This window comes from Zootoca vivipara, chromosome 9 (genome assembly GCF_963506605.1).
Source record: "Zootoca vivipara chromosome 9, rZooViv1.1, whole genome shotgun sequence".
Lineage (NCBI taxonomy): Eukaryota > Metazoa > Chordata > Lepidosauria > Squamata > Lacertidae > Zootoca > Zootoca vivipara.
In genome coordinates, this window is record NC_083284.1 from 51,219,753 (window position 1) to 51,235,374 (window position 15,622).

Genomic DNA, 15,622 nt, shown 5'->3' on the forward strand with positions numbered 1-15,622 from the left:
TAATTCAAGCATTGGCTTTTAGCAGATGAAACAGCAGATATTTCTGGCATAGAACAACTGTCTCTGGATGTAATATTCATGGAATAAAGTGACAAGAATATGTATTTGCATGAGGAACTGTTTAGGTTCATTTCAACCTCAGACCAAACTGCAGTAGACATAGCCAACACATGCTTGTTCATGGACTAGAGCTCAATAAAGGCCTACCCATACTTTCCGTTAAATCCAGACCTAGTTCCATTTTCAATTTGGTCTCGTGCTGGGGGTTCCCACGAAATTTTGCCTCGGATTTTTACTCCAGGACAGGCCCCTGAAAACCAGTTCTTTCCCATTCATTCTCATAGTCTGCTGTTCAGATTGTCTCCACCTCCTGCTCTGCCCACTCATGGCAGGCAGCTGGGTTGAGCAATGACATTCATTCCCCCCCCACACACACACAGGGGGCATCTTTATACTAGACTCAAACATTCAGACCTGCACACAAACAAAGCACCAGCAACTGGGGGTGGCTGGGTTGAGTCTCCACATTGCTTTCCTTTTTCATGTTAAACTCTTTGCTGGCCGGCAATAGCCAATTGAAGTAAATGGCATGCAAACCTCTGAAGCAGTACTGGAAAGGGAATTTGTTTACAAACAGAGCAAAATGGACACCAAACGCCAGGAAAAGTAAACAACAGTTGTCCCGACGCCTGTGGGTTTTTGCCAAGCTTCTGTCATTTAATAACCACAACAATAATGACAATAACTAACCAAATAGGTTGAAGTCTGTAAACTGCAGGGATGTAGTTTTCATCCAACCTGTACCAGCAATCCAGAAGTTGAAGTTCTCTCTCATATTCAGCTACAGTCTTTTGGGTGAGGAGAGAAGCATTAGAAAACTCCTGCCCATTAGAATTCATCATTTCATATTCCTTCTTGCTGTTTGTCTCAGCTTCAGGTTCTTCCGTTGAGACACTAGGGCTCAGGGCATATTGATTAATATCGCCTTGGATTTCATTCCTTTTATCTACTAGAGTTTCTTCCCTCAAACCACTAGCCAAACTATGCTTTGACTTTTTGTTACCCAGCTTCATTTGTTCAATTGTGACTTTGATCGCCTCTAAATCTTCCTCGGCTATTACTGCTGGGAGAGAGGGGTCGTCATGCTTCTGCCCAATAAAAACCTGAAACAGAAAACCAAAGAAGAGAAAATTGGCTTACAATTGGACCAATAAAGCCTTGGTGCATTTAATGTTTTGTGAAGCCAGTATACTGAGGCTGCATACACACATTCAAAGCACATCTGTTATCCCTTACAAGCAGGCATGTCAAACCTGCGGCCCTCCAGATGTTTTGGACTACAATTCCCATCTTCCCCAACCACTGGTCCTGCTAGCTAGGGATCATGGGAGTTGTAGGCCAAAACATCTGGAGGGCCGCAGGTTTGATATGCATGCTACAGAGTTATAATACACAAAAAATGACACTGCCCAGAATTCTCCGAGGGTAAAAACATGCTTCAAATGTGCTTTAAATATATAGTGCATAAAAATAACCTAATGAACTGAGGCAGCAGAACAGTAACCTAATGAACTGACTGCTACTAGGGTGTTCCAGATACAGGGGCGTAGCTAGCTGCTCCGGCACCTGGAGCAGCAGGGGTGGGGCAAGCTGCCTATGGGGGCAGTGCAGCAACCAGCCCAGGGGGGCGGCGCGGTGAGCTGTCCACGGAGTCTGCCTGGCAGGCACAAGCCCCACGCTGCCGTTTCGGGCAGCACGGGGCCCCGAGCCACTGCATCACTCCCAGGAGAGACACGTGGCTTGGGTGCGCTGCAGGCGAAACCCTGCGGTAAGTGCCGCCCCCCGCGGTGTGCCATTTTGTCACCCCCCTCAGGGATGACACCTGGGGCAGACTGCACCCCCCTTCATACATCCCTGCCCAGATATATCCATTTTTGTTTTGATATGGACTCCCCTCTTTTTTCCATCCAATGACTTATGAAATGGAAAAACTAGGCCCTGAAATGGCATTTTAAAAACCCTCTGTGTGCTTAACGTATTGCAAATTCCATCTGAACTTACGACAAAGGTTTGGAATCCCAACTGCTGGCATTTCCTTAATGTCTTCATATGTAGGGAAGCCATGTTGTGATTGTTAGTGATGCCATCTTTTATCCCCCACCTCAGGTCCACCATCCGGAAGTCGTAGCCTCTCTCTTTACAGTATTTATACAGCCAAGGAAAGGACTTTTCCATTAATGCATTTCGTTCTACTTCTGAATCTGATTAAGATAATAAAGCAAGCATATTACCTAAATCAATTTGTTGATTAAAAGCAACATTTTTAGAGCATGTGGAGATATAGAAGCAACTGGCAGACTTCCAGTATATGATTTATAGGCTCACTGCAATGTACAAATAAGGTGCTTATTTGAATGGAAAGGGGACCGGGTTCTGGACTCTAGCGCTACTAGTTATCATGACTTTTAGGAGCATAATTTATTTCACAGGCAATTGTAAATTCTCAGCACACACTTTTCAGAATAACTTGCTAAGCAATATCTGGTGTATTTTTTTGTTCTTTTGATCACTTACATTTGCAAAAAAAAAAAAGAGAGCAGAAAACGGCACAAGCAAACTACATTAAAATTTTCTATAATGTGATTTGCTTGTGTTGTTTTCTGGTTTAGTGCAAATCTGAGGGATGAAACAAAAAAACAAAAAAATATAGTTCAAGAGCACTCCAGAAATAGTTATCAGCATGGCCAGAGAAGGAATGAAAACACTGAGGAGATAGTAGGTGAGGAAAGGCGAGTAGCAGAAAGTGACAATTTACCTACCCACCCCAAAACACCAGCTTATACCACAATAAATCTGTTAGTCTTAAGATTATTAACACAAAATTCTGGTCCTCTTGGTTGTACCTTGATAGCCTCCACAGATATAGATCATGAAGATTTTCCTTTTGGATAAACACGGAGAATTGATTTGTCCTCTAATGGCAACTGTGTTTGTATCGCCATCTGAAGACTTGCACGGATAGAATCTGGTTTCTTTAGTTATTCCCTGGTCTTGAAGCAAATGAACACTACAGGTGTTTACTGTTTCAGTCTGGTTTTTCAGGTGAGGTAGACTGGATGATGAGGATCCACAGACAACAGCTCTGTCTGCTTTATCTTCTGAACTATTTACATCTGATAAAGTTAGAGAACCCAATAGCACACTTCTCGATAAATCCATTATCCTTCTGTTGATTTTCTTTTCATCAGTTGTCTTGGTGTTTTCTGAATGGTGGGTTTCTTCACTTGTTTGCCTTTGGAGGAGCCATTTGATTTCTTTGGAGGAGCACATTGATTTCTGGGTTTCTGTTTCCTTGTGTCTGGAAATTACAACTTTTTCAATCAATTTAGTGGTTTTCTCCCCATCCGGTGACTCATTTGAACAAACACTTAAACTTGAATAGTGGCATTTTATCTGATTTATTATGTTTGCCTCCGGCTAAGAACAAATAAATGAACAAGCCCACAATTAGTTAGATAGCCTTTATAAACTGCCATTTTAATTGCATATACGTATACTGTTGAGCATGCATTTCTCTGTATCTCATATACACACAAAATGCCCATTGACGTCTGCAGCAGTAGTACATATAAGAGATGCAAGATTGGAAAAAGAGGCTTATATCATGCTTTGTTGATTTTAAAACTACCTAATTTTAAAATGCTTCACATTACACCAGGGTTAGCAGACATGATGCCCTCCAGATGTTGTTTGACTCCAACTCTCATCCGCCCCAGCCAGCATGAATAATGACCATGGATGATGAGAGTTGTAGTCCAACAACATTGTCCTCTGCAAGGATCTTGATCATACATGGACAGCATGCATAGGGAGAGGAGAGACCAATACAATATCTGTTATTGGCATCACCTGGCACTGCAGAATAATAAAATTATAGAAACATCCTAGTGGAAGGCTGCAACAACCCGTGCAGTGTTGTGAGATGCTGCACAGGCCAGCACAGTCTCACACCAGGCTATGCCGGGGACCGTCTCCTGACACCGCACAGGAACGCCCTCCCGTCAGAAGTCAAACAACAATTTGACTTTTAGAAGATGTCTAAACAGCGGCCCTGTTCAGGGAAGTTTTTAACTGATGTTTTATTGTGTTTTTAATACTTTGTTGGGAGCAGCCTAGACTGACTGGGGCAACCCAGTCAGATGGGCGGCATATAAATAACAAAAATCCTTATCATTATCACCATCTGGTGATTTGTGTCTTACCCTTAGAATAAACATCTCTGGGTTTCTCACATGTGATTGACTTTTATCCTCTGATGTGTGTCTCTGGGTTTTAGCAAAATGGAAAGACGTGCAGTGCTAGTGAGAAACAAAGCAAATGTTAGGGACATTTTGTTTTCCACCCCTTTCAAAAAATTTAAAGGCAAGTAATTACCTACCTTTAAGTGTTTTCTCACTTGCATGTCTGTTTCTTCAGTTATTTTCATGTATGGTACATGCCAATGACATTTTTGTTTCTAAAAGTAATTTAATAATATAATATAAAAATGGTAAATGAGCGAATTTACTGATGATGAGGTATTACTTTAAATGACTGCTCTTCCCCTTACAGAGCTGATTTCTAGTGTAGTTTAACAATCAATGCCTATTCCCAAGGTACTTGGGGAATTGTAACTCTGTAAGGAGTTGGGGTCTCCTAAAACTCTCAGTACCCTTAACAAACTACACTTCCTAGAATCCTTTTGGGAAAGACATGGCTGCTTGAAGAGGTATGATACTTCTTTAAATGTGCAGTACAGATGTGGCCAGAGAGATGTAAATGGGCCAAAATTTGTGAGTCTTTCAATAATGTTTTGACCCCACAAAAATTTCTTTTTATTGCCCCACGGGTCCACATGAGAACACAGCTGATGAATATACTGTATACATCATGTGAAATTTTACTTGTAGTATCATTGACCTATAGAGTTGGAAGGGACCACAAGGGTCAACTAGTCTACACCCTCCAACATTTCTCTGATGAAAATAGGGACGTCCCATTCCATAATGATAATTTTACTGTTTATACCCCACACAGCTTACAGGGTTGCCCCAGCCACTCTAGGCAGCTTCCAACATATATAAAACATAATAAAACACTAAACATTAAAAAAAAACCTTCCCTATACAAGTTTGCCTTCAGACGGCTCGGGGGTTGGATAACTCCATGCCCTCCAACATTTCTCCAATGAAACAGGGACATCCTAAGGAAAAGTGGGACATTCCAGGATCAAATCAGAAACTGGGATAGCTTCTCTAAATCAGGGAAATAGGGACACTTGGAGGGTCTGCTAGTCCAACCCTATGCAGGAATCCTTTTGCCCTACATTGGGCTCAAACCCATTAAGAGTCTCATGCTCTAGCGACTGAGCTATAGTGAGGGTTCTGTTCACATAAATGGGAAGAAATATATTTTCTAACAGTGATTCTTAGCTTCCCTGGGATTAATGATACCCATGCTGAAACCAGAGTTCCTAATGATTAATAGTAAAGGTAAAGGGACCTCTGACCATTAGGCCCAGTCATGACCGACTCTGGGGTTGCGGCGCTCATCTCGCGTTATTGGCTGAGGGAGCCGGCGTACAGCTTCCAGGTCATGTGGCCAGCATGACTAAGCCGCTTCTGACGAACCAAAGCAGCACACGGAAATGCTGTTTACCTTCCCGCTGTAGCGGTACCTATTTATCTACTTGCATTTTGAGGTGCTTTGGAACTGCTAGGTTGGCAGGAGCTGGGACCGAGCCACAGGAGCTCACTCCGTCGTGGGGATTCGAACTGCCAACCTTCTGATCGGCAAGCCCTAGGCTCAGTGGTTTAACCCACAGCGCCACCCGGGTCCCTTATGATTAATAGTACTTCTATTAATAGTACTTCTATTTAAAAAGCAGGAAAGTTATTGGTTCTCCTTTGATTTCAACTTCCTTTAAACATATGTCTGCATCAGTGTATGGCAACAAGGCTTTTCTTTGCATGTTTTAGGATTAAGCTATTCCTTAGGTTATTAAACCATTCATGCTTGGGGAATACACAGCACCTCATTCACCTCACCATCAAGGCAGAAAAAGTAACTCACCCCAGTCCATTTTGAGCAAATATCCTTGCACACATGTTTCTGTGAATGTGACATCTGTGGGGAGAAGAACAATCCTTGGAGGCTTTTAGAGTGTCCTCGGCTATGCAAATTACTGGAAGGCTAAAAAGAAAAGTAAATCCATGTGGCAGGCTTGGTATAATCCCTTTCATTTCATTCCATTTCATTATTACATTTCATCCAAAGATCTCAGGGCAGTTCCCAGCATAAAAATACAAAAATACAAAATAAAAACGACAATACAAATTAAATAATTATATTAAAGCACTACCGTATGTACTTTAAAAATATTTTATTTGATTACCCAGCTATTCTTAATATTCCACAAGCTAACCGATGATGTCCTCAGACTGACACTTTATTGTGGGAAGGGTTCAGTCGTATACTGGATGTTAAAAAGGTAAAGGGACCCCTGACCATTAGGTCCAGTCGTGACCGACTCTGGGGTTGCGCGCTCATCTCGCATTATTGGCCGAGGGAGCCGGCGTATAGCTTCCAGGTCATGTGGCCAGCATGACAAAGCCGCTTCTGGCAAACCAGAGCAGCACATGGAAACGCCGTTTACCTTCCCGCTGTAGCGGTTCCTATTTATCTACTTGCATTTTTGACATGCTTTCGAACTGCTAGGTTGGCAGGAGCTGGGACCAAGCAACGGGAGCTCACCCCGTCACAGGGATTCGAACCGCCGACCTTCTGATCAGCAAGCCCTAGGCTCAGTGGTTTAACCACAGCGCCACCTGGGTCCCATACTGGATGTTAGGTTTGTACAATTAAAGTGGATTTAAATGCTCTGTTGCCCTAGCACAACAAATCCACTTAAAAAGAAAACCAGATATTTTGCACTATGGAAAGTGATGAGGAAATGTATTTACTGTAAAAATGTGGAATGTACAAAGGATGAATGGAAATATGTGTAAAGATGCTACAAAACAAATCAGGAAGAATGCTCATAACTACCCCCCAATAAACAAATCAAGAGGAATGCTTAATTAGATTGGAAAAAGTCTAACCACCACATATGCTTTGTGCAAGCAAATGTGGATGAATGCTGAATAAATAGGTTGTCTGGAGGAGCATCAAGTTACATGCTAATCAACAGTGATAGAAACTTAGGTTGTGATTCCTAAAGAAACTTGATTAGGGAGTAAACCTCACTCACCACAGTGCAATTTACTTTCAAGTAAGCAGGGCTAGAACTCCACCACACATAATGAAAAGTGCATTACTGTTAAAATACTTACAGTCACAATTTTATCCAATCGTTTCTTATGAATTGAAGGTAAAACAATTGTTTCTTTTTCACCCTGTAGGAAATACAGCATAAAATTTTGCTGTGCCTCAATTTTGCAAACTATACATTCAACCAAAGCCAGATAAAAATAATGTCTGTTGTTGCAAGACTAGAAAAGTCTACATAGGCTCTGGAAATGGTGTGTACCAATTTTATAAAAATGAATCTGTATCTGTATACAAAATGCATAACAAAATAATCTATATATATAAAAATGTAAAAATCGTGAAATTCCGTTCGACACTTTTCTCCGTAACCGCTTGACCGATCGTCCTGAAATTTGACACAACGATCCAGGCCACTCCTAGAGCGTTGTTGGGGGCAAAAATCCCTCAAATCGCACACCTGCCTAGGTACAGACCTGCTTTTCCACCAAGTCAAACAGCGCCCTCAAGTGGCGTAGTACCCTCCTCCACCCCCTCCCTTCCTGTGAAATCTAAGCCACACCCACAAACCAAATGACATCATCATCAACCAAGCAAGTGAAAATCCCCAAGGCGGCCATTAGGCCTTTGTTTAATGTAGGCCCCTGACAGGCCCGGGGGGGGGGAACCCACAACAACACACTTGGGGGCATGGCAAGGGGTTTTTACTTTACCATTTAGCACCACTAACCCCCCCCCAAAAAACCCCACCAAAAAACCAACCATTAAATACTATCCCAAATGGAGCCCTGGGTGGGAGGTGGTGGGAGGTGGGGGGAGGAGGAGCCCAAATAGGTCATGGGCTGACGTAGGGTGGGGGGGTAGATAACCCACATCAACGCACTTGGGGGCACAGCAAGGGGTTTTTACTTTACAATTTAGCACCACTACCCCCCCCCCCCAGAATCCATAAGACAAAAATAAATACCATCCTTCAAAACGTCCTGAGATACGCCGGTCATGGAGGGGGGGACACAAACTGAATAGATCATGGATCGGGACACATGGGGCCAGTCACAGGGATTACGCACAACAACACACCACACCCACAAACCCCGCCTCTGCCATGAGATCCTGTAAAACAGGAGGCCTTGCAACCACCAAAATAGCTATTCCACCCCAAGCCCAAAGCCTCTCCCGGCGGCTGCATTAATAAACGCCTGGCAGCATTAGGCAGTCGTTCATCATTTCTCCTAACACGCACTTGGGGGCACAGCAAGGGGTTTTCGCTTTATAATTTAGTGGGCGTTGTGTCACATGCGAGGCTCCGGCGGCCATTTTAAGTAAGGGCAGTCAAGCCCCTTTTAACTTAGGCTTTACCGTGTTTCTCCAAAAATAAGACACCGTCTTATATTTATTATTCCTTAAAAAAAACCCCACATTGGCTTATTTTCAAGGGATGTCTTTTTTTTATTACGCGTCCAGCCTTGCCTCTTCCTTGGGGCCCTCCAGAACTGCGCCTATAACTATGTCTTATTTTTGGGGTATGGCTTATATTGCACAAATGCTTAGACATCCTGCTATGGCTTATTTTATGGGTATGTCTTATTTTAGGAGAAACAACTGATTGTAAGCCTCTGTGTTTTTTTTATTTAAAAAACCATTCACTTTCTCTCCCCAGTTTAAGTCCTCAGATATTTGCAGTGGCCACCCCCCACCCCATTTACAATCCCCTACCTTCCCCTTGCCCGGGCCAGGTAGATAATGTGGCCCTTTTTTAACCCTTTTGTTACTTTTCTCATTTTACTGATTGTGAATATGCTGACCGAGGGCCCCTTTAGATTCGGAGGCCCGCCCCAAGTGGCCCATATGACCCCCCTCCTTCTGTCTGGGCCTGTCTGTTGCTACGGGGCTATGGGGCTTCGCTATTTGATCCCCCCCCCCCGGGTTGGGATTCTTTAAGTAGTTATCTGGGTCCCAGGGCACATCATCATCCCCTATCCTTAATCTAAATATATAGAAATGTTCACGATTCGTTCGCAGGGGCCAATGTATGGAGATACAGGGGGGAGGGGACAACAGAGGGCTCAGACAAAAGAAAATACTGGGAACCCAGAAACTGACAACTCCTTCTCCAATGACGGGGGCCAATGTAGGAAGATACCGGGGGTAGGGGCCAACACTCCCCAGGAACAACAGAGGGTTCAGACAAAAGTGCATGCTGGGAAATAGAACCCAGAACCTAACAGTTCCTTTTCGAAGGGTGGGGGCCAAGGTATGGAGATACAGGGGGGAGGGGCCAACACTCCCCAGGGAACACAGAGGGAAGGGTATCCTACGGAAACACAGGGATGAGCCGGGGTGGAGGGAGGAGGGGCAGGATACGTCATGGATCGTGACAGGGTGGGGGGATCACAGGAAAGAACCACAGCAACGCGTGGCCGGGTCAGCTAGTACTTTATATAATTTCTACGTAAAGTGTTTGGACCACCCCACACTCCGAATCCAAAGGAAAGTGTTCAGAAACTTTAGCTGGCCCAGAAGGCTGCAACCAGATTATTGAATGGAGCAGGTTACAGGGAGAATTTTACTCTTTTGTTAAACAACTTTGCAGGCTACTTGTCCATTTCTGAGCACAGTTGAAAGTGCTGGTTATGACCTACAAAGCCCTATGTGGTTTGGGCCCAGGCCTTCTGAAAGATTGTATCTCCCTATAAAAGCTTACCCAAAGATGCTAAGATCCTCAGGTGAGCATCTTCTCTTGATCCCATCATGGTTGGTAGTGACGCAAGAGAGAGCTTTTTCTGTGGCCGCTTCCATATTGTGGAATTCCCTCCCAAGAGAAGTTAGACTGGCTCCCCTCTTTGCTACCCTTTCCCCTGCAGGCTAAGATCTCCTTATTCAGGCAGGCCTTTGAAAATTAAAGTGCAGATGAGATCACTGGGCTGCTGGCAGGGCAAACTGATACAGTACCACCAGATAAGTGAGAAGTGGCTTTGGTGCATGAAGGTCTCCGCGTGATCTCACAGGATCTCGCTGAAATCCAGAAGTTGCAGCCGTGCAACTCTGGTTAGCAAGGCCAGAGGCAAGGTCATGTGTGTGGTGCATGTGTTGGGCAGCCGCTTGCTATTTCACCTCAGGCGGCAAAATAGGCTGAGCCTGCTTCTGTGTCTGCATGGGCCTAGGGCACATGCACATTTTATGCCAGCTTCTAATGGTTTTATGTTGGCTGTATTGATATTTCTTAATTGGTCCTGATGATATTTGATGGTGATTTTGTATTTTATTGATTCATTACTTTTGTAAACACCTAGATGACTTTGTTGATAAGCAGCATAAAAATGTTGTAAATAAGTAAATATGATACATTACATCTATTCTCCCTTTCTTAATCTCTGAGAATTTAACAGGAAGACTGGGCACTTTTAAATTGAAACGAAGTTACAGAGGAGGGAGTATATATGGCCTCTAACAATATAAAAACTAACATACAAATTCAACAGCATATTTATTTTGAAGCAACAGTTTAGATAAGGAGATCATAACCTTTCAATATTAAAAATTTGTTGAAATCTGTGGTGGACCTGTGAAAAAATCCAAAGCTTCTGGAACACAGTGTATGATGAGATTAAAAAAATGTTTAAGTATAACTTTATGAAAAATACAGAGGCTTTTCTACTAGGGATAATGGACACAGGTATAGCAAGAGAAGATCAGAAAATATTCCTCTATGCCACAGGAGCGGCAAGGATCCTAATTGCTAAAAACTGGGAAAAAAGAAACTGTGCCAACAAAAAAGGAATGGGACAAGATAAACTGTTAGAGTATATTGAACTGGCTAGATTAACACAGGGAATTAGAGATCACACTAGACAAGAGTTTCGAAAAGCATGGGGAAAATGCACAGAATGCTTCACAAAACAGTGCCCTAAAATACATACCTGGACTTGTTTTGAATACCCTAATGTCTGCAGGAGACTTTGTGGATATTTAAGTTATAATTAGAAAAACTTTAATAATTATTCATAAAGGAAACAGTTTATAAGTAGTAAGTAAGGAGGCCAGACACAGGATAAAGGAAGTCTTTTATTTGGTTGTTTATATTGTTGTACCCTGTTTCTCATATTTTAAGACATACCCATAAAATAAGCCATAGCAGGATTTTAAAGCATTCAAGGAATATAAGCCATACCCCGAAAATAAGACATAGAGATAGGCACAGCAGCAATGCCGGCCGCGGCAGGAGGAGGAGCTAAAAAATAAGACATCCCTTGAAAATAAGCCATAGTGTGTTTTTTTGAGGAAAAAATGAATATAAAATGTGTCTTATAATATGAGAAACACGGTATGCTATGTTCACTGTATGTTATGTTCACGTTTAATGAGGGTGGATTTGTGTATTGGGGGTGGGGGTGGGGGTTGTGTTATGTTGTAAATAAAATTCCATAAATAAAAAATATATATAAAAAAGAAATCTGCTGACAGTTTTTAGTTCAAAATAATACAAGGGTTAGGTATCTTTTCATCTATGCTTTTTAACACTGGGGTTCTTACACAGCCCAGATAGCCCCTCCAAAAATGTGAGGGTGAAATACAAAGTTTTAGAACAGAAACTAACAGAGTAGAACTAGTTTTAAATTACAGTTTTAATAAAATATGTAAGATTTACTCAAAAGGTACTTACTGTATGTAGAGTCTTCTGAGACAAATTTCCTTTTGTGTTAGCTGCCCACATGGTTTTTGCACAGATGTTTAATGTGCAAATGTAGAAAGTCAGTTTAGGGGAAAGTTTTATTTCATTGCCTCTTGGGTATTGGCAGATCGTTTTAGCTCTCTCCTGAGCCAAGAATCAGTTAGTTGTACTCAAAAACATATATGGTAACCAAACATCTTCTTATGCTTCCTTCCAAAGTTATAATTTTAGTAAGAAGACAGCAGGTCATTACAGGTACTGCTGCATTACAGGTACTGCTGCGTAACTGAGAGTATTATCAGCCAATCGCAAACTTATAATTTCACATTTCCTTCATTTGCCTTTGAGAAGTATAACATGTCTTTACAAAATACCCATGGCGTAGTAGGATTTTCTCTCCCACAGCAAACTCTTCCAAATAGCAAACAAAAAACCCATCACTCTCCTCAGTGCTATGTTCCTTCTCTTCCTCTTGGCGTATGGAAGTGATTAAGTTTACTGATTCCCAGGCAGCGCTAACCCATAGCAACATACAGTGGCAAAACCTGTTTGACTTGCCATTCAGATTTTAGCCTCTTTTTAAGAGCTGTTGGCTAGAACAGTCAGCTCCAAAGCCAAAGAAAAAAGTGGAAAGAGAAAAAACAAGCCAAATAGGTGAACATTATTAATGGGCTCCTAAGAATGTGTTCAGCACTCGACATGAATCTCTACCTTTATTTATTATCTCACTTTATTACATTTACAATTAGCTTAAAACAGATTCCTATACAAATTGTTGTGAAAAATAATTAGGCCAGTTGTCTGGAGTTTGTTAGGTGGTTGTTTTTTTGCCGGTAGGCAACAATGAACAAATTTATTAATTATACAAAATCAATCGTTTCCCAATCAGTAGAGTGGAAATGGCTCATCAGGATAGTTGACCCCTAGACCACAGCCTGCCTAACACACATGGTACAGCTTTATAGAAGACAATAATATTCTTAGGCAGCCTCCTGTTGTTTTAGACTACAGGTCCACTTACCTTAAATGGTAAAGGTAAAGGGACCCCTGACTGTTAGGTCCAGTCGCGAACGACTCTGGGGTTGTGGCGCTCATCTCGCTTTATTGGCCGAGGGAGCCAGCGTACAGCTTCTGGGTCATGTGGCCAGCATGACTAAGCCGCTTCTGGTGAACCAGAGCAGAGCACGGAAACACCATTTACCTTCCCGCCAGAGCGGTACTTATTTATCTACTTGCACTTTAATGTGCTTTCGAACTGCTAGGTTGGCAGGAACAGGGACTGAGCAACAGGAGCTCACCCTGTTGCAGGGATTCGAACCGCCAACCTTCTGATCGGCAAGCCCTAGGCTCAGTGGTTTAACCCACAGCACCACTGGTACAGCACCTCTTACCCCCACCATGATCTGGTAAGGGAAAGGGTATCAGAGTTTCCTCCCAGGCTGGTGCAACCCCAACATTGGTCTGGGAAGTGAGACTACAACTTCCATTAGCCTCAGCCCAGATTACCATTGGGGTGGGCTATTTTAAGATATTTTAATTACAAGGAAAGTGCAGAAGCAGAGCATGCCCTACAATGCAACATGCAACTAAAGATCAACTGGTGTGTCTGAAGTATCCAGATATCCTACCTTTCAAGATTTTCCTTCAAGAGCCTACCAATTCTGACTTCATGTCAAGTGGCATCAGAAAGGAGACAAGCAATTCCGGTTTGTTTGTTCCCCCCCCCCCCCCCCAACTGGTCTATTCAGATAAATTGTCATGGTAACTAAATTTCTACTCTGCATAAACGAGCGACTGAGTTTCCTCTCCCTTGGGGAGCTATTAAACAAAAGCACTCTATTTTCCATAGCTGGCAGTCTCAAATGTGAGTCCCGTCCCCCCATCAGCAGAAGTACAGGTGCTCACGACAATGATGTCAGATGTTTAATATCTGGATTCATTTCATAGAAATTACTTTTGTGTAAAAGGCCCAATTTATGTAGGTATTCACTGCCCTAAAAATTACATAGCTGAGTGCCTGCATAGCCTGTTATTTTTTGTGATGGCTCTCATTAAACTTCTAAAGAGGCGCAAAATTATATAACATCTATTTGTAGAAAGGTGGGAGTTGTCAAAATATAATTTGGCCTGTGATCTAATCTGTTGATCATGCTATTTAATTTACTTATTTGGGAGGATATGTACGGCAGGTTTTTGATCCTATACAGTATTGATTCTCCAGTGGCAGGGGGTTGGGGAGAACACGAGGAACAGGCTAAACTGTTTCTGGAGCAGTCTTTCTCTGCTAAAATTACCCCGCTCTCATCAGTTTTCCTTGTTTGAAATGGTTATTTACAACAGAAACAATCCACCAGTTTGCTCACAGCCTCAACACTAGGACATCCCATGCATTTCTTTTATTCTGTGTGCTATATGCCAACTCATCTGCTGTTGCTGTATCTCCCCTTCCCCCTTCCATGACTGCTATGTTCTGCCCACACTGTTCGAGGCAGCATGTTACTGGGAATCACAGGTTGGGGGAGCTTGGTTGCCAGTGTTATTTTTCTAGAATAAGAGGTGCTCACCATGAACGCCTCCCTTGTTCTCTTATAGTGGCAATGGCGCCCACCCGAGAGGTGCTGGAACTGAGTTCTGGTGAGTTCCATCCGGGGGGGAAACACCCCCCCCCAATCTTGTGCTCATGTCCTGCTTGCAGCCTTCCAGTTGGTCACTGTGAGAACAGGATGCTGTGCTGCAACAGGGCTCTTCATGTGTCTTGTAGCATATTGTTACAGAAACACATAATGCTGCCCAGCCAACCTGAAGCAGGTTGAAGTCACAAAGATTTTAATAGCAGACTGAAATATGTGCTGAACTCCACAGCTGAAGTTTCTGCTTAACTTTGGCCCACTGTATGCACAGTGCCTAAATGCAAACAAATACACAACACAGCAGATAAATATATATTTATTTAAACCCCTCCCTCCCCACAATAAAAATTAGATGGCATTAAGGCTCTATTACTATTTATACAGTAAAGAGAACTTTTAGATACAAGACGGCACATCTATGCAAAATTCCATTTTATCTACCCATTTGGTGGTTATATCCATCTCTTTATTCATTAACATATACAAGAAAACATGACAACTCCTATTTTTCCAAAGGAAGAAAATAACAAACAGGAAAAATTGGTGCCCAGCATTTAGGGTGGGTACAGTGCTACCTTTTGAGAGGAAAAATACAAACTACCACAAATGCATTTTCCAACAGAGAAAATGTACTGGTGTGTTAGTACTACGTAGTTATTTTTTCATCAGTTTTTCATACAGTGGAACTCTATGCAGGTTTACTTAGAAGTTCTGAGTTCAATGAAGTGTACACCCAGTGTGTTTTGGACTGCAGTCATATCAGAATTCTAATTACCCATTTAAATAATAATAATTATAATAAGTCAAATTATATTTAGCCCATCAACTTTGTGTATGAGTGAAGAACAGTAACTTCATTGATAAAAGGTAAGATTCATTGCTGTCAAATAACTGTGGTTCTGGATCGAATAGGAGTTTCATTTGTACTGGGAAACAGCTTGGGATGTGTTATGCTTGTAAAAGAGGTGGGATGATTTGGCTGAAACTGGAGGAACTCAGCAAGTAAGGCTTGTGG

General features: G+C 42.4%; 1 protein-coding gene across 1 annotated transcript in view; it reads right to left on the minus strand.

Annotated features, from left to right (window-relative positions):
* Positions 1–12,466, minus strand: part of LOC118084041 (uncharacterized) — a 39,189-nt gene extending 26,723 nt beyond the window's left edge. The window contains exons 1-8 of the mRNA XM_060278253.1: positions 11,969–12,466; positions 7,371–7,433; positions 6,112–6,231; positions 4,439–4,516; positions 4,263–4,358; positions 2,904–3,477; positions 2,062–2,261; positions 751–1,163 (exon numbers count right to left, since the gene is read on the minus strand). Coding sequence (XP_060134236.1) covers positions 751–1,163; positions 2,062–2,261; positions 2,904–3,477; positions 4,263–4,358; positions 4,439–4,516; positions 6,112–6,231; positions 7,371–7,433; positions 11,969–12,019 — 1,595 coding nt within the window. The 5' untranslated portion in view covers positions 12,020–12,466. The remainder of the gene's footprint in view (positions 1–750; positions 1,164–2,061; positions 2,262–2,903; positions 3,478–4,262; positions 4,359–4,438; positions 4,517–6,111; positions 6,232–7,370; positions 7,434–11,968) is intronic.
* Positions 12,467–15,622: the final 3,156 nt, after the last annotated feature.